Source organism: Pristiophorus japonicus, chromosome 2 (genome assembly GCF_044704955.1).
Source record: "Pristiophorus japonicus isolate sPriJap1 chromosome 2, sPriJap1.hap1, whole genome shotgun sequence".
Lineage (NCBI taxonomy): Eukaryota > Metazoa > Chordata > Chondrichthyes > Pristiophoridae > Pristiophorus > Pristiophorus japonicus.
In genome coordinates this window covers 16343949-16360901 of record NC_091978.1, presented here as the reverse complement: position 1 = coordinate 16360901, position 16953 = coordinate 16343949, and the positions used below count along the sequence as shown (strand labels likewise).

Below are 16953 nucleotides of genomic sequence, written 5' to 3'. Positions count from 1 at the left end.
AAGACGCTCCTTAAAACCTACCTCTGGTCAACTCCCCTAATTTCGCTTTATGTGGCTCAGTGTCAAATTCCCTTGGGACGTTTTACAACATTATATATTGCTATCTAAATGCAAGTTGTTGTTGTTGTTGATGATGAGGGATCTGGACAGATAGACGGAGAGAAACTGTTCCCATTGGCAGTCGGGTCGAGAACCAGAGGACACAGATTGAAAGTGATTGGCAAAAGAACCAAAGGCGACATGAGGATAAACCTTTTTATGCAGTGAGTGGTTAGGATCTGGAATGCACGGCCTGAAAAGGTGGAGGCAGACTCAATCACGGCTTTTAAAAGGGAGTTGGATAAGAAAATAAAAATTGCAGGGCTACGGGGAAAGGGCGGGGGAGCGAAACTAGCTGAAGTGCTCTTGCAGAGAGCCGGCACGGGTTCGATGGGCCGAATGGCCTCCTTCGGTGCTGGAACCGTTCTATGGTTCTATAATTGATGATGGGGGATCAGAGGGTGGGGGTCACTGATTCAAACTGGTTCAAAGGTCATAGTTGGGCCAGATGTTAGCAAGTTTTTAAGGAAGTGATGAGTATGTGGAATAGGCTTCTGGGAAGGGCACTGGAGGCAAAACCCCTACAATTCATTAAGGAGCGGTTGGATCTTGTGCTGGGAATAACTATGTGTTATGGATGGATGACCTGGGTTGGAATTTCCATTGAATGTGAAAGAAAATGGGGAGAGGTGTAAAGCAGGCTGCCGATTCACTATCACCCATTTTATGCTTGTTAAAATTACCCCCAGTAACCAGCGCAATCCTCTCCCTAAAGGCGTTATCACTATCCCTCAGGTGGTCATTGTCAACTACATCAGCATGACATAGAACTATATAGAAATATATAAAAATTACAGCCCAGAAACAGGCCATTCGGCCCACCAGGTCCGTGCCGGTGTTTATGCTCCACACGAGCCTCCTCCCACCCTTCTTCATCTCACCCAATCTGCGTAACCTTCTATTCCTTTCTCCCTCGTGTGCTTATCTAGCTTCTCCCTATGCTATTCGCTTCAACCACTCCCTGTGGTAGCAAGCTCCACATTCTCACCACTCTCTGGGTAAAGAAGATGCTTCTCAATTCCACATTGGAATTATTTAGTGACTGTTTGTTATTTATGGCCCCTAATTTTGTACTCATTCGCAAGTGGAAACATTTTCTCAATGTTTACCCTATCGAACCGCTTCATAATCTTAAACAGAGGCTTCCCTTTTCAAGAGAACAGGGCCCCAGCCTGGTTCGTCTTTCCTGATCGTTATAGCCTCACAGTTCTGGTATCATCCTTGTAAAAAAAATTGCACCTTCTCCACTCTCTCTATAAATGTCCCTATGTAAACTTGAGGTCATCCAAAACTCGGCAGCCCGTGTCCTAACTCGCACCAAGTCTCGCTCACCCATCACCCCTCTGCTCGCTGACCTATATTGGCTCCCGGTTAAGCAATGCCTCGATTTCCAAATTCTCATCCTTATTGACAAATCCCTCCATGGCCTCGCCCCCTCCCTATCACTGTAATCTCTTTCAGCCTCACAACCCCCCGAGATGTCTGCGATCCTCAAATTCAACCACTGGTGGCCGTGCCTTCAGCTGCCTGGGCCCCAAGCTCTGGAACTCGCTCCCTAAACCTTTCCGCCTCGCTACCTCTCTTTCCTTCTTTAAGACATTCCTTACAACCTACTTCTTTGACCAAGCATTTGGTCATCTGCTGTAATTTCTTCTGATGTGGCTCGGTGTCAAATTTATTTGTTTTGTCATGCAACACTGCTGTGAAGCGCCTTGGGACGTTTTACTGCGTTAAAGGTGCTACATAAATAAAAGTTGTTGTTGTTGTTGTTATAACCTTTCTGATGACAGTTCTAGTGTCCACTTTCTTGGGTGAAATTCCCAAATTTAATCCCAAGCGTGAGTTGTATGAACTCAATCGGACAAGGAACTAGGTTGCGACTTGTTTTATTTCGGACCCTTCCAGCCCTCCGTTTCTTTAATGAACAAGAGTCGTTTTGACATCTTGGGACTGAGATCGCGCGACGATTTGTGAAATAATCTCTCTCGGATATGGCATTCTTTTCCAGTCATTTTTTGAAGAGAGACGAGGAGGAGGGGCAGGAGGAGGAGGAGGGAGCCGCCCTCGTTCCATGATCCGCACTTTTCGCCCGCTGTCGGTGATCTCCTCGAGTTCCTTGAGTTCCGTGAGCTCTGACAAAGAAACGTCCAGGGTCACTGGGGACAAGTAAGTAAAGAAAGAATTCTTATTTATTCACCTGCTTCCACATGTTCAGCACGTCCCAAAGCATTTCACGGACAAAGAGTTACTTTTGAAGTTTAGTCTCCAACCTGTAGGTAGCAGGCCAGGTAGATAAGGTGGTTCAGAAGGCATATGAAATACTTGCCTTTATTTGTCGAGGCATAAAATGCGAGAGCAGAGAGGTTGTGCTTGAACTGTATAAAACACTAGTTAGGCCACAGCTGGAGTACTGCGTGCAGTTCTGGTCACCACATTACAGGATGTGATTGCACGAGAGAGGGTACAGAGGAGATTTACAAGGATGTTGCCAGGACTGGAGAATTTTAGCTTTGAGGAAAGATTGGATAGGCTGGGTCTGTTTTCTTTGGAACAGAGGAGGCTGAGGTGTATAAAATTATGAGGGGCCTAGATCATCATCATAGGCAGTCCCTTCAAAAGGAGGATGACTTGCTTCCACACCAAAAAAAGAATGAGTTCACAGGTGTTTCAATGAAGGACCTGAACTACATCCTGAAGGGTGGAAGATGCCTGTGCGTGGATTTTTTTAACGTGTGTTGGCCGTTGCACACCAGCCACCCACACGGGCTTGACAGAGCTAGGTCTTGGTCCAGTGGCAAGGATTACACAAGACAACTGGAGACCAGCTCTGCTGCACGGACCTACACGCTGGCCCGTGCTGCACCTGGGGCCCTAGCCCCGAACTTGCGCCTCCCCTGGGCCCCGATCACATCCCTCTACAGTCTCTCGCCGCTCCTGCTGTATCTGCCCACGCTCCAATCGACGACCTGGATCTTGATTACGTCACTCTTCATAGCCGTCGCCCTCCTGCACCAGCTCGCGCTGTATCCTGAAGTGGTGCGCCTCCACACTGCTCCAGGGCCACTCGCCGTTCCTTTAATGGTCCCGACCTGCCGCTGATGTTCCCTCGCACTTCGGGGCCTTCATGCTGCCCATGGCCACCACTCGCCATCCTTTTATGGCCTAGATAGAGTGGCTAGGAAGGACCTGTTTCACTTGGCAGAGGGGTCAACAACCAGGGGGCATAGATTTAAAGTAATCGGTAGGACGAACAGAGGGGATTTGAGGGGAAATGTTTTCTCCCAGAGGGTGGTGGGGGTGTCAAACTCACAGCTTGAAGGGGTGGTGGAGGCACAAACCCTCACCACATTTAAAAAGTATGTGCACTTGAAGTGCCGTAACCTACAGGGCTACGGACCGAGAGCTGGAGAGTGGGATTAGGCTCGGTAGCTCTTGGTCGGCTGGCGTGGACTGGACAGGTTAGATGCGGGAAGAATGTTCCCGATGTTGGGGAAGTCCAGAACCAGGGGCCATGGTCTTAGGATAAGGGGTAGGCCATTTAGGACGGATATGAGGAGAAACTTCTTCACTCAGAGAGTTGTTACCCTGTGGAATTCCCTACCGCAGAGCGTTGTTGATGCCAGTTCATTGGATATATTCAAGAGGGAGTTCGATATGGCCCTTACGGCTAAAGAGATCAAGGGGTATGGAGAGAAAGCAGGAAAGGGGTACTGAGGTGAATGGTCAGCCATGATCTTATTGAATGGCGGTGCAGGCTCGAAGGGCCAAATGGCCTACTCCTACACCTAGTTTCTATGTGATTAGGAGTGGGCAATAAACGCTGGCCTTGTCAACGATGCATGCATCCCACAAATAAATTAAAAAACCATTCCAGTGCAATGCTGAGGGTGTGCTGTGCTGCCAGAGGTGCCGTTTTTTAGATGAGAAGTTAAACTGAGAACCCATCCCCATCTGTCTTCTCAGATGGATGTAAAATGTCCCACGGTGCTGTTTTTGAAAACAGCACCACTATAATAGATTATGGGGGTCATTATCACATTGCTGTTTGTGGGAGCTTGCTGTGCGCAAATTGGCTGCCGGGTTTTCCGCATTGTAACAGTGACTACACGCCAAAAAAGTACTTCATTGGCTACAAAGCACATCCTGAGGTCTTTAAAGGCACTATATAAATGCAAGTTGTTGTTGTTTACAGTGCGGAGCCGCCGTTGCCAAGGAAACAAGCCTCCCGCTCCCAGGAGAAAGTTGTGGACGTTGTGACGAAAGATGTTGAGGAGAAGAAGATCACCAAAAAGGAGAGCAGGGTCAGCGGGCTGTTTAGCTCCAAAAGATCATCTGTAGCCGCTCCTCCTCCTCCTCCCGAGGTTGTTGAGGTCAGAGAACGCTCGTTACCTCACCACATGGCAATCATATTCTAGTCGGAAAAAATCCCTCTCTCCCCTATTTGTAGAAAACTCATAAATCATCGAATGGTTACAGCACGGTAGGAGGCCATTTGGCCCGTCGAGTCCGTGCCGGCTCTCTGCAAGAGCACCTCAGCTAGTCCCACTCCCCGCAGCCCTGCAATTTGTTTTACCATCAGGGACTTATCCAAGTACCTTTTGAAAGCCGTGATTGAGTCTGCCTCCACCACCCTTTCAGGCAGTGCATTCCAGATCTTAACCACTTGCTGCGTAAAAAAAATTTTCCTCATGTCGCCTTTGAACCTTCTGCCAAATGTCTTAAATCTGCATCCTCTAGTTCTCGACCCTTCCACCAATGGCAACAATTTATCTCTATCTACTCTGTCCAGACCCCTCATGATTTTGAACACCTCTGTCAAATCTCCTCTCAACCTTCTCTGCTCTAAGGTAAACAACCCCGGCTTCTCCAGTCTATCCGCGTAACTGAAGTCCCTCGTCCCTGGAACCATTCTCGAAATCTTTTCTGCACCCTCTCTAAGGCCTTCGCATCATAATACAGGACAGGGGCAACTGTGGTAAATTGTCATAAACACAATACAGGATATGGGCCCCCTTGAAGCTAATGTTCCTTCACTTGTGGCCCTGGCCAGAGAGGTTGACAGTTGGTACGAACACACTACTGAACAGGGGGTTTAATGGACTCCGTTGGGCTTGACACAAGACTCCCAAAGCAAGCGCTCTCCTTGGAACTCCGACACGGCAGGCGATCTCCAGGGAGGCAGAGGAAACGTTTCAAGGACACCCTCAAAGACTTCTTGATGAAGTGCAACATCCCAACCGCCACCTGGGAGTCCCTGGCCAAAGACTGCCCTAAGTGGAAGAAGAGCATCCGGGAGGGCGCTGAGCACCTCGAGTCTCATCGCCAAGAACATGCAGAAAATAAGCGCAGGCAGCGGAAGGAGCGAGCGGCAAACCAGTCCCACCCACCCTTTCCTTCAACCATTATCTGTCCCACCTGTGACAGAGATTGCAATTCCTGTATTGGACTGTTCAGTCACCTAAGAACTTACTTTTAGAGTGGAAGCAAGCCTTCCTCGATTTCGAGGGACTGCCTATGACTACAGAACAGGGGGTTTAATGGCCACTCCACTTGGACATGGTACTGGACTGCAGGCAGCAGTTGTCTAACATTTTGCACTGCATCAGGACAGCATTGACGATATTCTCTAATTTGTTTATGACTGTATTAAAACGTCTTTGCTGGGGAAAGTATCAGAGGGTGGGGTCTTTAAGCTGAAGCCCGATTGAGTTGATTATTTCCAATGGTGACACTTTGATGATGTTAATTCCTGTCTATTTATAGGAGCCTTCGAGGTTGTCACAATCCGTGAGCGACACAAAAATGGTGGAAAGCATTCCGGAGAAACCCGCCAGGGCAAGCAGTGTGGGTCTCACAGGTAGGGGCCGGGCATTGCATTACAATGGTGGCGCGCGGTGTTCCTGTGATATATTCTTGCGGCATCACTAAGAAGCACACACACATACACAAGATGACTCTAATTGAGAAACTGTCATCATGTGACTTTTCCACATGACCCACTAACAATATTCCGACAGTGGATAGTCAAGGGGCTATAGCGGGGGAGGAACTTAACACAATCACAATCACTAAGGAGGTGGTACTCAGTGAGATAATGGGACTAAAGGCAAATAAATCCCCTGGACCTGATGGCTTGCATCCTAGGGTCTTAAGAGAAGTAGCGGCAGGGATTATGGATGCATTGGTTGTAATTTACCAAAATTCCCTGGATTCTGGGGAGGTCCCAGCAGATTGGAAAACTGCAAATGTGATGCCCCTATTCAAAAAAGGAGGCAGACAAAAAGCAGGAAACTATAGACCAGTTAGCCTAACATCTGTGGTTGGGAAAATGATGGAGTCCATTATTAAAGAAGCAGTAGCAGGACATTTGGAAAAGCAAAATTCGGTCAGGCAGAGTCAGCATGGATTTATGAAGGGGAAGCCATGTTTGACAAATTTGCTGGAATTATTTGAGGATCTAACGAACAGGGTGGATAAAGGGGAACCAGTGGATGTGGTGTATTTGGACTCCCAGAAGGCATTTGACAAGGTGCCACATAAAAGGTTACTGCTCAAGATTAAAGTTCACGGGGTTGGAGGTAATATATTAGCATGGATAGAGGATTGGGTAACGAACAGAAAACAGAGAGTCGGGATAAATGGTTCATTCCTGGGTTGGCGATCAGTAACTAGTGGGGTGCCACAGGGATCAGTGCTGGGGCACCAACTATTTACAATCTATATTAATGACTTGGAAGAAGGGACTGAGTGTAACGTAGCCAAGTTTACTGACGATACAAAGATGGGAGGAAAAGCAATGTGTGAGGAGGACACAAAATATCAACAAAAGGACATAGGCTAAGTGAGTGGACAAAAATGTGGCAGATGGAGTGTAATGTTGGAAAGTGTGAGGTCATGCACTTTATCGGCAGAAAAATCAAAGAGCAAGTTATTTTTTAAATGGAGAACTATTGCAAATTGCTGCAGTACAGCGGGACCTGGGGGTACTTGTGCATGCAACACAAAAGGTTAGTATGTAGGTACAGCAAGTGATCAGGAAGACCAATGGAATCTTGGCCTTTATTGCAAAGGGGATGGAGTATAAAAGCAGGGAAGTCTTGCTACAGTTATACAGGGTATTGGTGAGGCCACACCTGGAATACTGCATGCAGTTTTAGTTTCCATATTTACGAAAGGATATACTTGCTTTGGAGGCAGTTCAGAGAAGGTTCACGAGGTTGATTCCGGGGATGATGGGGTTGACTTATGAGGAAAGGTTGAGTAGGTTGGGCCTCTACTCATTGGAATTCAAAAGAATGAGAGGTGATCTTATCGAAACGTATAAGATTATGAGGAGGCTTGACAAGGTGGGTGCAGAGAGAATGTTTCCACTGATCGGGGAGACTAGAGCTGGAGGGCATGATCTTAGAATAAGGGGCCGCCCAGTTAAAACTGAGATGAGGAGAAATTTGTTCCCTCAGAGGGTTGTAAATCTTTGGAATTTGCTGCCTCAGAGAGCTGTGGAAGCTGGGACATTGAATAAATTTAAGACAGAAATAGACAGTTTCTTAAACGATAAGGGAATAAGGGGTTATGGGGAGCGGGCGGGGACCTGAGTCTATGATCGGATCAGCCATGATCGTATAAGGATAAACTTTTTTACACAGCGAGTGGTTAGGATCTGGAATGCACTGCCTGAAAGGGTGGTGGACTGAGACTCAGTCGTGGCTTTCAAAAGGGAATTGGATATTGGAAAGGGACATTGGTTCCGGTCCTGCCCAGGTGCAGATCGTCTGGTTTGTACTGGTCCCACCTCCCCCAGAATCGGTTCTAATATCCCAGTATTTTGAATCCCTCCCTCTTGCACCACTCCTCAAGCCACGTATTCACCTTAGCTTTCCTACTATTTCTACTCTGACTAGCACGTGGCACTGGTAGCAATCCTGAGATTACTACCTTTGAGGTCCTACTTTTTAATTTAACTCCTAGCTCCCTAAATTCAGCTTGTAGGACCTCATCCCGCTTTTTACCTATATCGTTGGTACCTATATGCACCACGACAACTGGCTGTTCACCCTCCCCCTCCAGAATGCCCTGCAGCCGCTCCGAAACATCCTTGACCCTTGCACCAGGGAGGCTACATACCATCCTGGAGTCTCGGTTGCGACTGCAGAAACGCCTATCTATCCCCCTTACAATAGAATCCCGTACCACTATAGTTCTCCCACTCTTTTTCCTGCCCTCCTGTGCAGCAGAGCCACCCACGGTGCTATGAACTTGGCTGCTGCTGTCTTCCCCTAGTGAGCCACCTCCCCCAACAATATCCAAAGCAGTATACCTGTTTTGGAGGGAGATTACCGCAGGACTTCGAGGGTCCAGCGGAAAGGAGGAAATGAAGAAAATCCTTATTAGTCAGGAAATTGTGTTAGGGATATTGATGGGATTGAGGGCTGATAAATCCCCAGGGCCTGATAGTCTGCATCCCAGAGTACTTAAGAAAGTGGCCCAAGAAATAGTGGATGCATTGGTGATCAACTTCCATCAGTCTATCGACTCTGGATCAGTTCCTATGTACTAGAGGGTATCTAATGTAACACCACTTTTTTAAAAAGGAGAGAGAGAGAAAACAGGGAATTATAGACCGGTTAGACTGACATTGGTGGTGGGGAAAATGTTGGAATTAATTATTAAAGATGAAATAGCAGTGCATTTGAAAAGCAGTGACAGCATCGGTCGAAGTCAGCATGCTTGACAAATCTTCTAGAATTTTTTAAGGATGTAACTTGTGGAGTGGACAAGGGAGAACCAGTGGATGTGGTGTATTTGGACTTTCAAAAGGCTTTTGACAAGATCCCACACAAGAGATTAGTGTGCAAAATTAAAGCACATGGTATTGGGGTGTAATGTATTGATTGACGTGGATAGAGAACTGGTTGGCAGACAGGAAGCAGAGAGTCAGAATAATCGGGTCCTTTTCAGCATGGCAGGCAGTGACTAGTGGGGTGCCGCAGGGCTCAGTGCTGGGACCCCAGTTATGTACAATATACATCAATGATTTAGATGAAGGAATTGAGTGTAATATCTCCAAGTTTGCAGATGACACTAAGCTGGGTGGTGGTGTGAGCTGTGAGGAGGATGCTAAGAGGCTGCAGGGTGTCTTAGACAGGTTAGGTGAGTGGGCAAATGCATGGCAAATGCAATATAATGTGGATAAATATGAGGTTATCCACTTTGGTGGCAAAAACAGGAAGGCAGAATATTATCTGAATGGTGACAGATTAGGAAAAGGGGAAGTGCAACGAGACCTGGGTGTCATGTTACATCAGTCATTGAAAGTGGGCATGCAAGTACAGCAGGTGGTGAAGAAGGCAAATGGTATGTTGGCCTTCATAGCTAGAGGATTTGAGTATAGGAGCAGGGAGGTCTTACTGCAGTTATACAGTGCCTTGGTGAGGCCTCACCTGGAATATTGTGTTCAGTTTTGGTCTCCTAATCTGAGGAAGGATGTTCTTGCTGTTGAGGGAGTACAGCGAAGGTTCACCAGACTGATTCGCGGGATGGCAGGACTGACATATGAGGAGAGACTGGATCAACTGGGCTTGTATCCACTGGAGCTTAAAAGAATGAGAGGGGATCTCATAGAAACATATAAAATTCTGACGGGATTGGACAGGTTCGAGGCAGGAAGAGTGTTCCAGTTGCTGGCGAGTTCCAGAACCAGGGGACATAGTCTAAGGATAAGGGGTGGGGCATTTAGGATCGAGGTGAGAAGAAACTTCTTCACTCAGAGAGTAGTTATCCTGTGAAATTCGCGACCGCAGAAAGTTGTTGAGGCCAGTTCGTTAGATATATTCAAAAGGGAGTTAGATATGGCCCTTACGGCCAAAGGGATCAAGGGGTATGGTGAGAAAGCAGGAAAGGGGTACTGAGGTTGAATGATCAGCCATGATCTTATTGAATGGCGGTGCAGACTCGAGGGGCTGAATGGTCTACTCCTGCACCTATTTTCTATGTTTCTATATAAATGCAAGTCTTTTTCTTTTTAATCTCTTGGCCCTCTGTCTGGTCCACAGGTCAGGGGTTTGGTGTCAGCAATGGGTTCAGTGGGCGGATAAAGAGTGCCAGGCCTCCCCCATTGCCCAGGAAGATTAACCCAAGCCTCCTGGAGAGTTTCAGTCTGGATCAGGTGGATCCTCCGCCCTCTCCGCCCCACCAGGGCTCGGTGAAGGAGCTATCCCCCAGTAAGGTGAGTCAAAGCGACGGAATTAAATTAATCTTCCGTGCCTGCCGCACGTACTCCTGTCATGAACTTCTGGCCTTGTTTCCAGCTGAATATTTCATCCAGAAACCGCCGATGTAAATGTAAATTTTGGGGTTATAAATTTGGGACCGCCCGCTTTGAGGCGGCGATGATGCCAGGGTGCTACCTTTAGTGCTGGGTGATGTCTACCACCTCAAAGTGCGATATTCGGGCGCTAACGGAGCGATAGCGCAGGATGCCGACTCAATTGTTTAGCGCTGAGATACCGGATTCCTAGCGCCTGACGAGGAAACAAAAGTCCTGGTGAAACTTTCAATGAATCTCACCCACTACTGCAACAAATAAATAGGAGTTGACAAACTGAAATTTCAGCACTAACCTTGCAATCCGGACAATATCGGTCTGGGATCGTCGCTGGACCGACTGCTTTCCCCGGCTGGTCATAGCGCCAGGCGCGACCGCAGGCGTAAAGCTGAATTTAGCAAACATGGGGCTACGGGGGCGTTGCATATTCGGTGACGTCATCGAGTGAGCGGGGCTAGCAAGAGCAGCAAAAACTGTCAGCGCCGGCACTAAACCTTCGCTGAAAATCGCGGCTGGAGCTGACAGCGCGGTGTTAGGGTGGGAGGTGTTTAGCGGCCCTGTAAGCGCTCCTCTCTGGCACTAACGATGGCACTAAAAGGCCGAATTTCTAGTTCCTGGAGTCTAGACTTGACATCGTCTCACTTATTTTATGGGCCTAAAATGGGTTCAACAATAAACCAATTTAACAATTGGCCTGAGGGTTGACAACTCTGGTTGGACATATTCCTGGCAGCTTCATCACATGACCTCTCACCTCCGACCTCCCCGTAGCCGTGGCCCATCCACTGGTCACCCGACATGTCCAGCCTTGCGGCACACTGCTCTCCCAGCCCAATTGGAAAGCGATCAGGCTCCTTATTACCCGATTGGATGATTCTTGAGCATCTATCAAGCAGCCTTTTTTTCCATGTCCAGTATTTCTATAAATGAAAAGAGAGAAAAAGCACATTGGCCTCGATATTCGGGTCGTTTGCGCCTCCGGCGGGGAGGTGGGGGCGCTAATGGAGGGCAAACGAATTTTCGCCCAGGGTTTGAGCTACAAACGACTCCCGTTAAATTCAGCGGGAGTTTAGTGGCACCGGTAACCCTTGGCGCCCCGCTCCGCTGCACCGGTGATGATGACGCCATCACCGTGCTCAGTGGCCCGTAATCGCCCGCAAGTAACAAATTGGGGAGCGCCCCCTCCCCCAACCCCCCCCCCTCCCGAAGCCGTACCGGGCGATGTCAGCGACAGCTGCAGAGGACGTGAACCGGGCTACCAGCCGCTCGCGGGGCGATACTTAAAGGGGAAGTGGCAGCCATTTAAAAACAACAAAACAACAGATTTTTCCGAACGCCCCATTGGCGCTTTCAATGCAAGGTCCGTGCTGCGATTGGTCAGCCTGGCACTCTGCTTGACTTGGCGGGCTGTTGTCACAGCATGGCAACCACCCCCCGCTCCCCGGTGGTCCAGGGAGGCCCGTTTCTTCGCTGCAACGTTTGCAGTGTGGGCCCATTTCTTTAATTCAGGGGACGAGCCCCTCCTACGGGGCAGCGCTACACGGCCCAGTGCGAAGCGCTGTGTCCCGCTCCCGGCCCGCACCCGCACCAGAAAGGCAGAGGGGCGCATTATTTTGTGCTCTGCTTCCTTTTGGGGGAATGGTGAATCGAAGTTCGCGAGCGGGACGCCCAGTGCAAATTGTACCGCCTCTTGGATGTTACCGGCCCCCAAATGGGGCCCAACGGAGTTTCACTTCACCCCCATTTTTTTTAATGCTCCCAACATTTTCCTCCCAGCCGTGTTCTGGAGATCAAACTTTGATTCCTGGAGACTCCGGGCCAATCCTGGAGGGTTGCCTGCCTTCAGAGACCCACGGTCATTCTTCATGGAGGGGGCGGGAGGGTGGGGGGGGGGGGGGGGCGCATCGCTAAATTGGCCGGGACTTTTTTTTTAGGTGGCCCTGGCGGTCGCCTGAAATAATCGCGGTCCTCATTTCAAATTCGGACTCCTTTAAGTTTGCTAGCCCGATTCCGAGCTCGAGCTGCTCAAAATCGTCCGTTTCCAGGGGTCTTGACCAGCCTAACCAGTAGTCCTTAAATGGACCGCTGGTTGGCCACTGGTAAAAAGGCCCCAAGCACCTTGCAAAAGCTTCGGCATCTTGCGGAATCGGAAGGAGCAGGGGTCCAACTCGAGTTGCCAGCTCTCCAGGATTGGCCTGGAGTCTCTGGGGATTGAAGATTAATCTTCTGGACGTGGCTGTGAGCAAACCCGGGAGAAAAAAGCAACAGGCCTTTAAAAAATGTTTTTTTTTCGTTTTCTTTCAACACTTCCACTTATTATTTTTAAAAAATATTGGAGATGGTGGGCGGGGCGGGGGGGGGGGTGTAATTTGTGCACCTGTGAAGATGCTCACAGGTTTGTGCCAAAAATAGTTGTAGAGCTGCTGCATTGTGAGTGGCTTAGCCAGTCATGTGATGTTCACAAGACTCAATAAAACCCCAGCCAGTTGGGTTTAGGGGGATCCACGATGAGGTATACAGTTGGGAGCCTAGTGGATGAACTGGTAAATATGTAGCGTGATTGTTAAACGTTTTTAAGAAACCAACTAGTTCATTAATAGCAATGTGTTGCTATGAATTCTAAAGCAAAGAACCCATGAAGCAAATACATTACACCAGGGGGAAAAAGGGCTGTTTGGCCAAGAGTCAAGCATCATCTGAACGATTGTCGAAGAGTCTGTTCACTTCCCGATTGGTCTGTGGGAAGGCGGGATGCGGCAAGGATGGACATGTCTGGGGCGGGGGTGGGTGAGGGGAGCACCCGCGGTATTTTGCCTCTGTGACACACCTCGCCTGTTTTGATCGTAGCTCGTTCGCCTCACCATGCTCGGTTGACTTTCACTTTGGTGTTTTGTTTTCAAGCAGACCGCGCTTCCGCCGGCACCGGATGGCGGAAAACCCATCAAGTCCCCGCCGCCCGTCCCGCCACCGAAGAACAAGCGGCTGGCCTTTCCCCCGCAGAGCTGACCGCGCACGTTCTAAAGACCGAAGAAGCTTTGCCAACCCTCAGCACAGCGCCCAGAGAAGCGACCATCAGACCTGTAGAATGGGACGTCATGTCACCTAGCAACAGGACCTGAGCGCGAACCCCCTCCTCTCCCCCTTTTGTTGCCTTGTGTAAAAACGCTCATCGCACAGCTCTGAGAATTGTATTTGTTAACAAATATACCTCTTTTTTGGTTAAGAGCGACTCAATCATTCTTCTTTATTTGAAGCCTTTAATCACAGGGAGCGATGCAGACACGCGGCAATATACTGCGAGACGGAGAACCGTGGGAATCTGAAATAAAAAGGCATTGCCCATGGTCCATTGGCAGTAGGACTGTAGGACTCACATTTTCCACTGTAAAAAATGGAAAGAACTTGCATTTATATAGCACCTTTCACAAACTTAGAACATCCCAAAGTGCTTTACTTTTCTCCAGCAACGAGAGTCCAATCGCCTCCCATTGACATTCAATGGCAACTTTTTATTTCATGGGATGTGAGCAAGGCCAGCATTTATTGCCCATCCCTAATTGCCCCTTGAGAAGGCGGTGGTGAGCCGCCTTCTTGAACCGCTGCAGTCCGTGTGGTGAAGGTACTCCCACAGTGCTGACTTTGTCATAGCAGTTTACTGCAATTGGGTGGCTTGCTAAGCCATTTCAGAGGGCAGTCAACCACATTGCTCTGGGTCTGGAGTCACATATAGGCCAGACCGGGTCAGGACGGCAGGTTTTCTTCCCTAAATGACATGAGTGAACCAGATGGGTTTTTACAACAATCCGGTAGTTACATGGTCACCATTACTGGACACTAGCTCCAGTGCGCCAGCACAGCCTTCGGTTGCCTGAGGAAGAGAGTGTTTGAAGACCAGGATATCGGATCTGGCACCAAGCTTATGGTCAACAGGGCAGCAGTGATACCCACCCTCCTGTATGGATAACAGGCGAGGACCATATACAGCAGACATCACAAAGCACTGCAGACGTAGCACCAACGCTGCCTCCGCAAGGCCCTGCAAATCCACTGGCCAACATCCCCAGCATCGAAGCACTGACCACACTCGACCAGCTCCGTTGGGTAGGCCACATCGCTCACATGCCCGACACCTCTCTCTCTCCTCCCCCAGGTGGGCAGAGGAAACGTTATAAGGACACCCTCAAAGCCTCATTGATAAAGTACAACATCCCCACTGGCACCTGGGAGTCCCTGGCCAAAGACCGCCCTAAGTGGAGGAAGAGCATCCGGGAGGGCGCTGAGCACCTCGAGTCTCGTCTCATCTCGTCGGCAAGAGCATGCAGAAACCAAGCGCAGACAGCAGAAGGAGCGGCAAACCAGACTCCCCACCCACCCTTTCCTGTCTGCCCCACCTGTGACAGAGACTGTAATTCCTGTATTAGACTGTTCAGTCACCTGAGAACGCACTGCTCGAGTGGAAGCAAGTCTTCCTCGATTTCGAGGGACTGCCTATGATGATTCCAGATTTATTTAATTAACTGATTTTAAATTCCCCAGCTGCCATGATGGGATTTGAACTCACGTCACCGAATCATTAGTCTAGGCCTGTGGATTACTAGTCTAGTAACCTCACCACTATGCTACCGTACCCTGTGTTTCACTGCACATCACGTACAACAAATTTCTTCCTGTGCAGTTCTATGGGATCAAGGCAGGCGCCTGGGATTAAGAATGCTGCTCGTTTGAAGGCCAAGAACATGAGGAGGAGTAGGCCATTTGGCCCCTCGAGCCTGCTCCGCCATTCAATAAGATCATGGCTGATCTGACCCTGGCCTCAGCTCCAAGCATCACCATGGAAGCTGGAATTTAAATACAGTTGTTTAAATAAATCTGGAATCGTCATGGGCAGTCCCTCGAAATCGAGGAAGACTTGCTTCCACTCAAAATGTGAGTTCTCAGGTGACTGTACAGTCCAATACGGGAATTACAGTCTCTGTCACAGGTGGGACAGACAGTGGTTGAAGGAAAGGGTGGGTGGGGAGTCTGGTTTGCCGCACGCTCCTTCCGCTGCCTGCGCTTGTTTTCTGCATGCTCTCGGCGACGAGACTCGAGGTGCTCAGCGCCCTCCCAGATGCTCTTCCTGCACTTAGGGCGGTCTTGGGCCAGGGATTCCCAGGTGTCGGTGGGGATGTTGCAATTTATCAGGGAGGCTTTGGGGGCAAACCAGCTGTTTTCATGTTGTAATTCTATCTTTTGAGTGCATTGACTGCTGTTATCCAGGCAAACTATGGCAGCTTTTCTACACATGGCAAGATCCCACACACAACACTAAGTTGAATGATTACTTCATCTCTTTCAGATGAATTGGTTGAGGACATTAGGTAGGGCGCTGTGCTCCATTTAACGCCTCGGTTTAACGTCTCAGCCGAAAGACGGCATCAATGACAGTGTAGCGCTCTCTAAGTACTGCACTGGGAGTATCCGCCTAGATTTTTGTACTCCTACTGGAGTGAGACTTGAACCCACGACCTTCAGACTCAGAGGTGAGCGCACTGCTCATTGAGCCACGGCTCACACTGTGAATAGGGTTGAAACATAGAAACATAGAAAATAGGTGCAGGAGTAGGCCATTCGGCCCTTCGAGCCTGCACCGCCATTCAATGAGTTCATGGCTGAACATGCAACTTCAGTACCCCATTCCTGCTTTCTCACCATACCCCTTGATCCCTCTAGTTGTAAGGACTACATCTAACTCCTTTTTGAATATATTTAGTGAATTGGCCTCAACAACTTTCTGTGGGAGAGAATTCCACAGGTTCACCACTCTCTGGGTGAAAAAGTTTCTCCTCATCTCGGTCCTAAATGGCTTACCCCTTATTCTTAGACTGTGACCCCTGGTTCTGGATTTCCCCAACATTGGGAACATTCTTCCTCCATCGAACCTGTCTAAACCCATCAGAATTTTAACTGTTTCTATGAGATCCCCTCTCATTCTTCTGAACTCCAGTGAATACAAGCCCAGTTGATCCAGTCTTTCTTGATATGTCAGTCCCGCCATCCCGGGAATCAGTCTGGTGAACCTTCGCTGCACTCCCTCAATAGCAAGAATGTCCTTCCTCAAGTTAGGAGACCAAAACTGTACACAATATTCCAGGTGTGGCCTCACCAAGGCCCTGTACAACTGTAGTAACACCTCCCTGTCCCTGTACTCAAATCCCCTCGATATGAAGACCAACATGCCATTTGCTTTCTTAACCGCCTGCTGGACTTGCATGCCAACCTTCAATGACTGATGTACCATGACACCCAGGTCTCGTTGCACCTCCCCTTTTCCTAATCTGTCACCATGCAGATAATAGTCTGTCTCTCTGTTTTTACCACCAAAGTGGATAACCTCACATTTATCCACATTATACTTCATCTGCCATTCATTTGCCCACTCACCTAACCTATCCAAGTCACTCTGCAGCCTCATAGCATCCTCCTCGCAGCTCATTGATCCGTTTAATTATGAACGTACCGTCAGGAAAACATTTGCGCGACACAAGTGC

General features: G+C 48.9%; 1 protein-coding gene across 3 annotated transcripts in view; it reads left to right on the top strand.

Annotated features, from left to right (window-relative positions):
• LOC139236054 (dedicator of cytokinesis protein 2-like) overlaps positions 1-13646 on the top strand; it is a 1544097-nt gene extending 1530451 nt beyond the window's left edge. For 2 of the 3 annotated variants that reach the window (XM_070866794.1, XM_070866796.1), the window contains 5 exons: positions 2108-2265; positions 4292-4469; positions 5863-5956; positions 10152-10324; positions 13325-13646. In XM_070866794.1, the coding sequence (XP_070722895.1) occupies positions 2108-2265; positions 4292-4469; positions 5863-5956; positions 10152-10324; positions 13325-13429 (708 nt within the window). In that variant the 3' untranslated portion in view covers positions 13430-13646. The remainder of the gene's footprint in view (positions 1-2107; positions 2266-4291; positions 4470-5862; positions 5957-10151; positions 10325-13324) is intronic. The other variant, XM_070866795.1, reaches the window with a different exon arrangement.
• The last annotated feature ends 3307 nt before the right edge of the window (positions 13647-16953 follow it).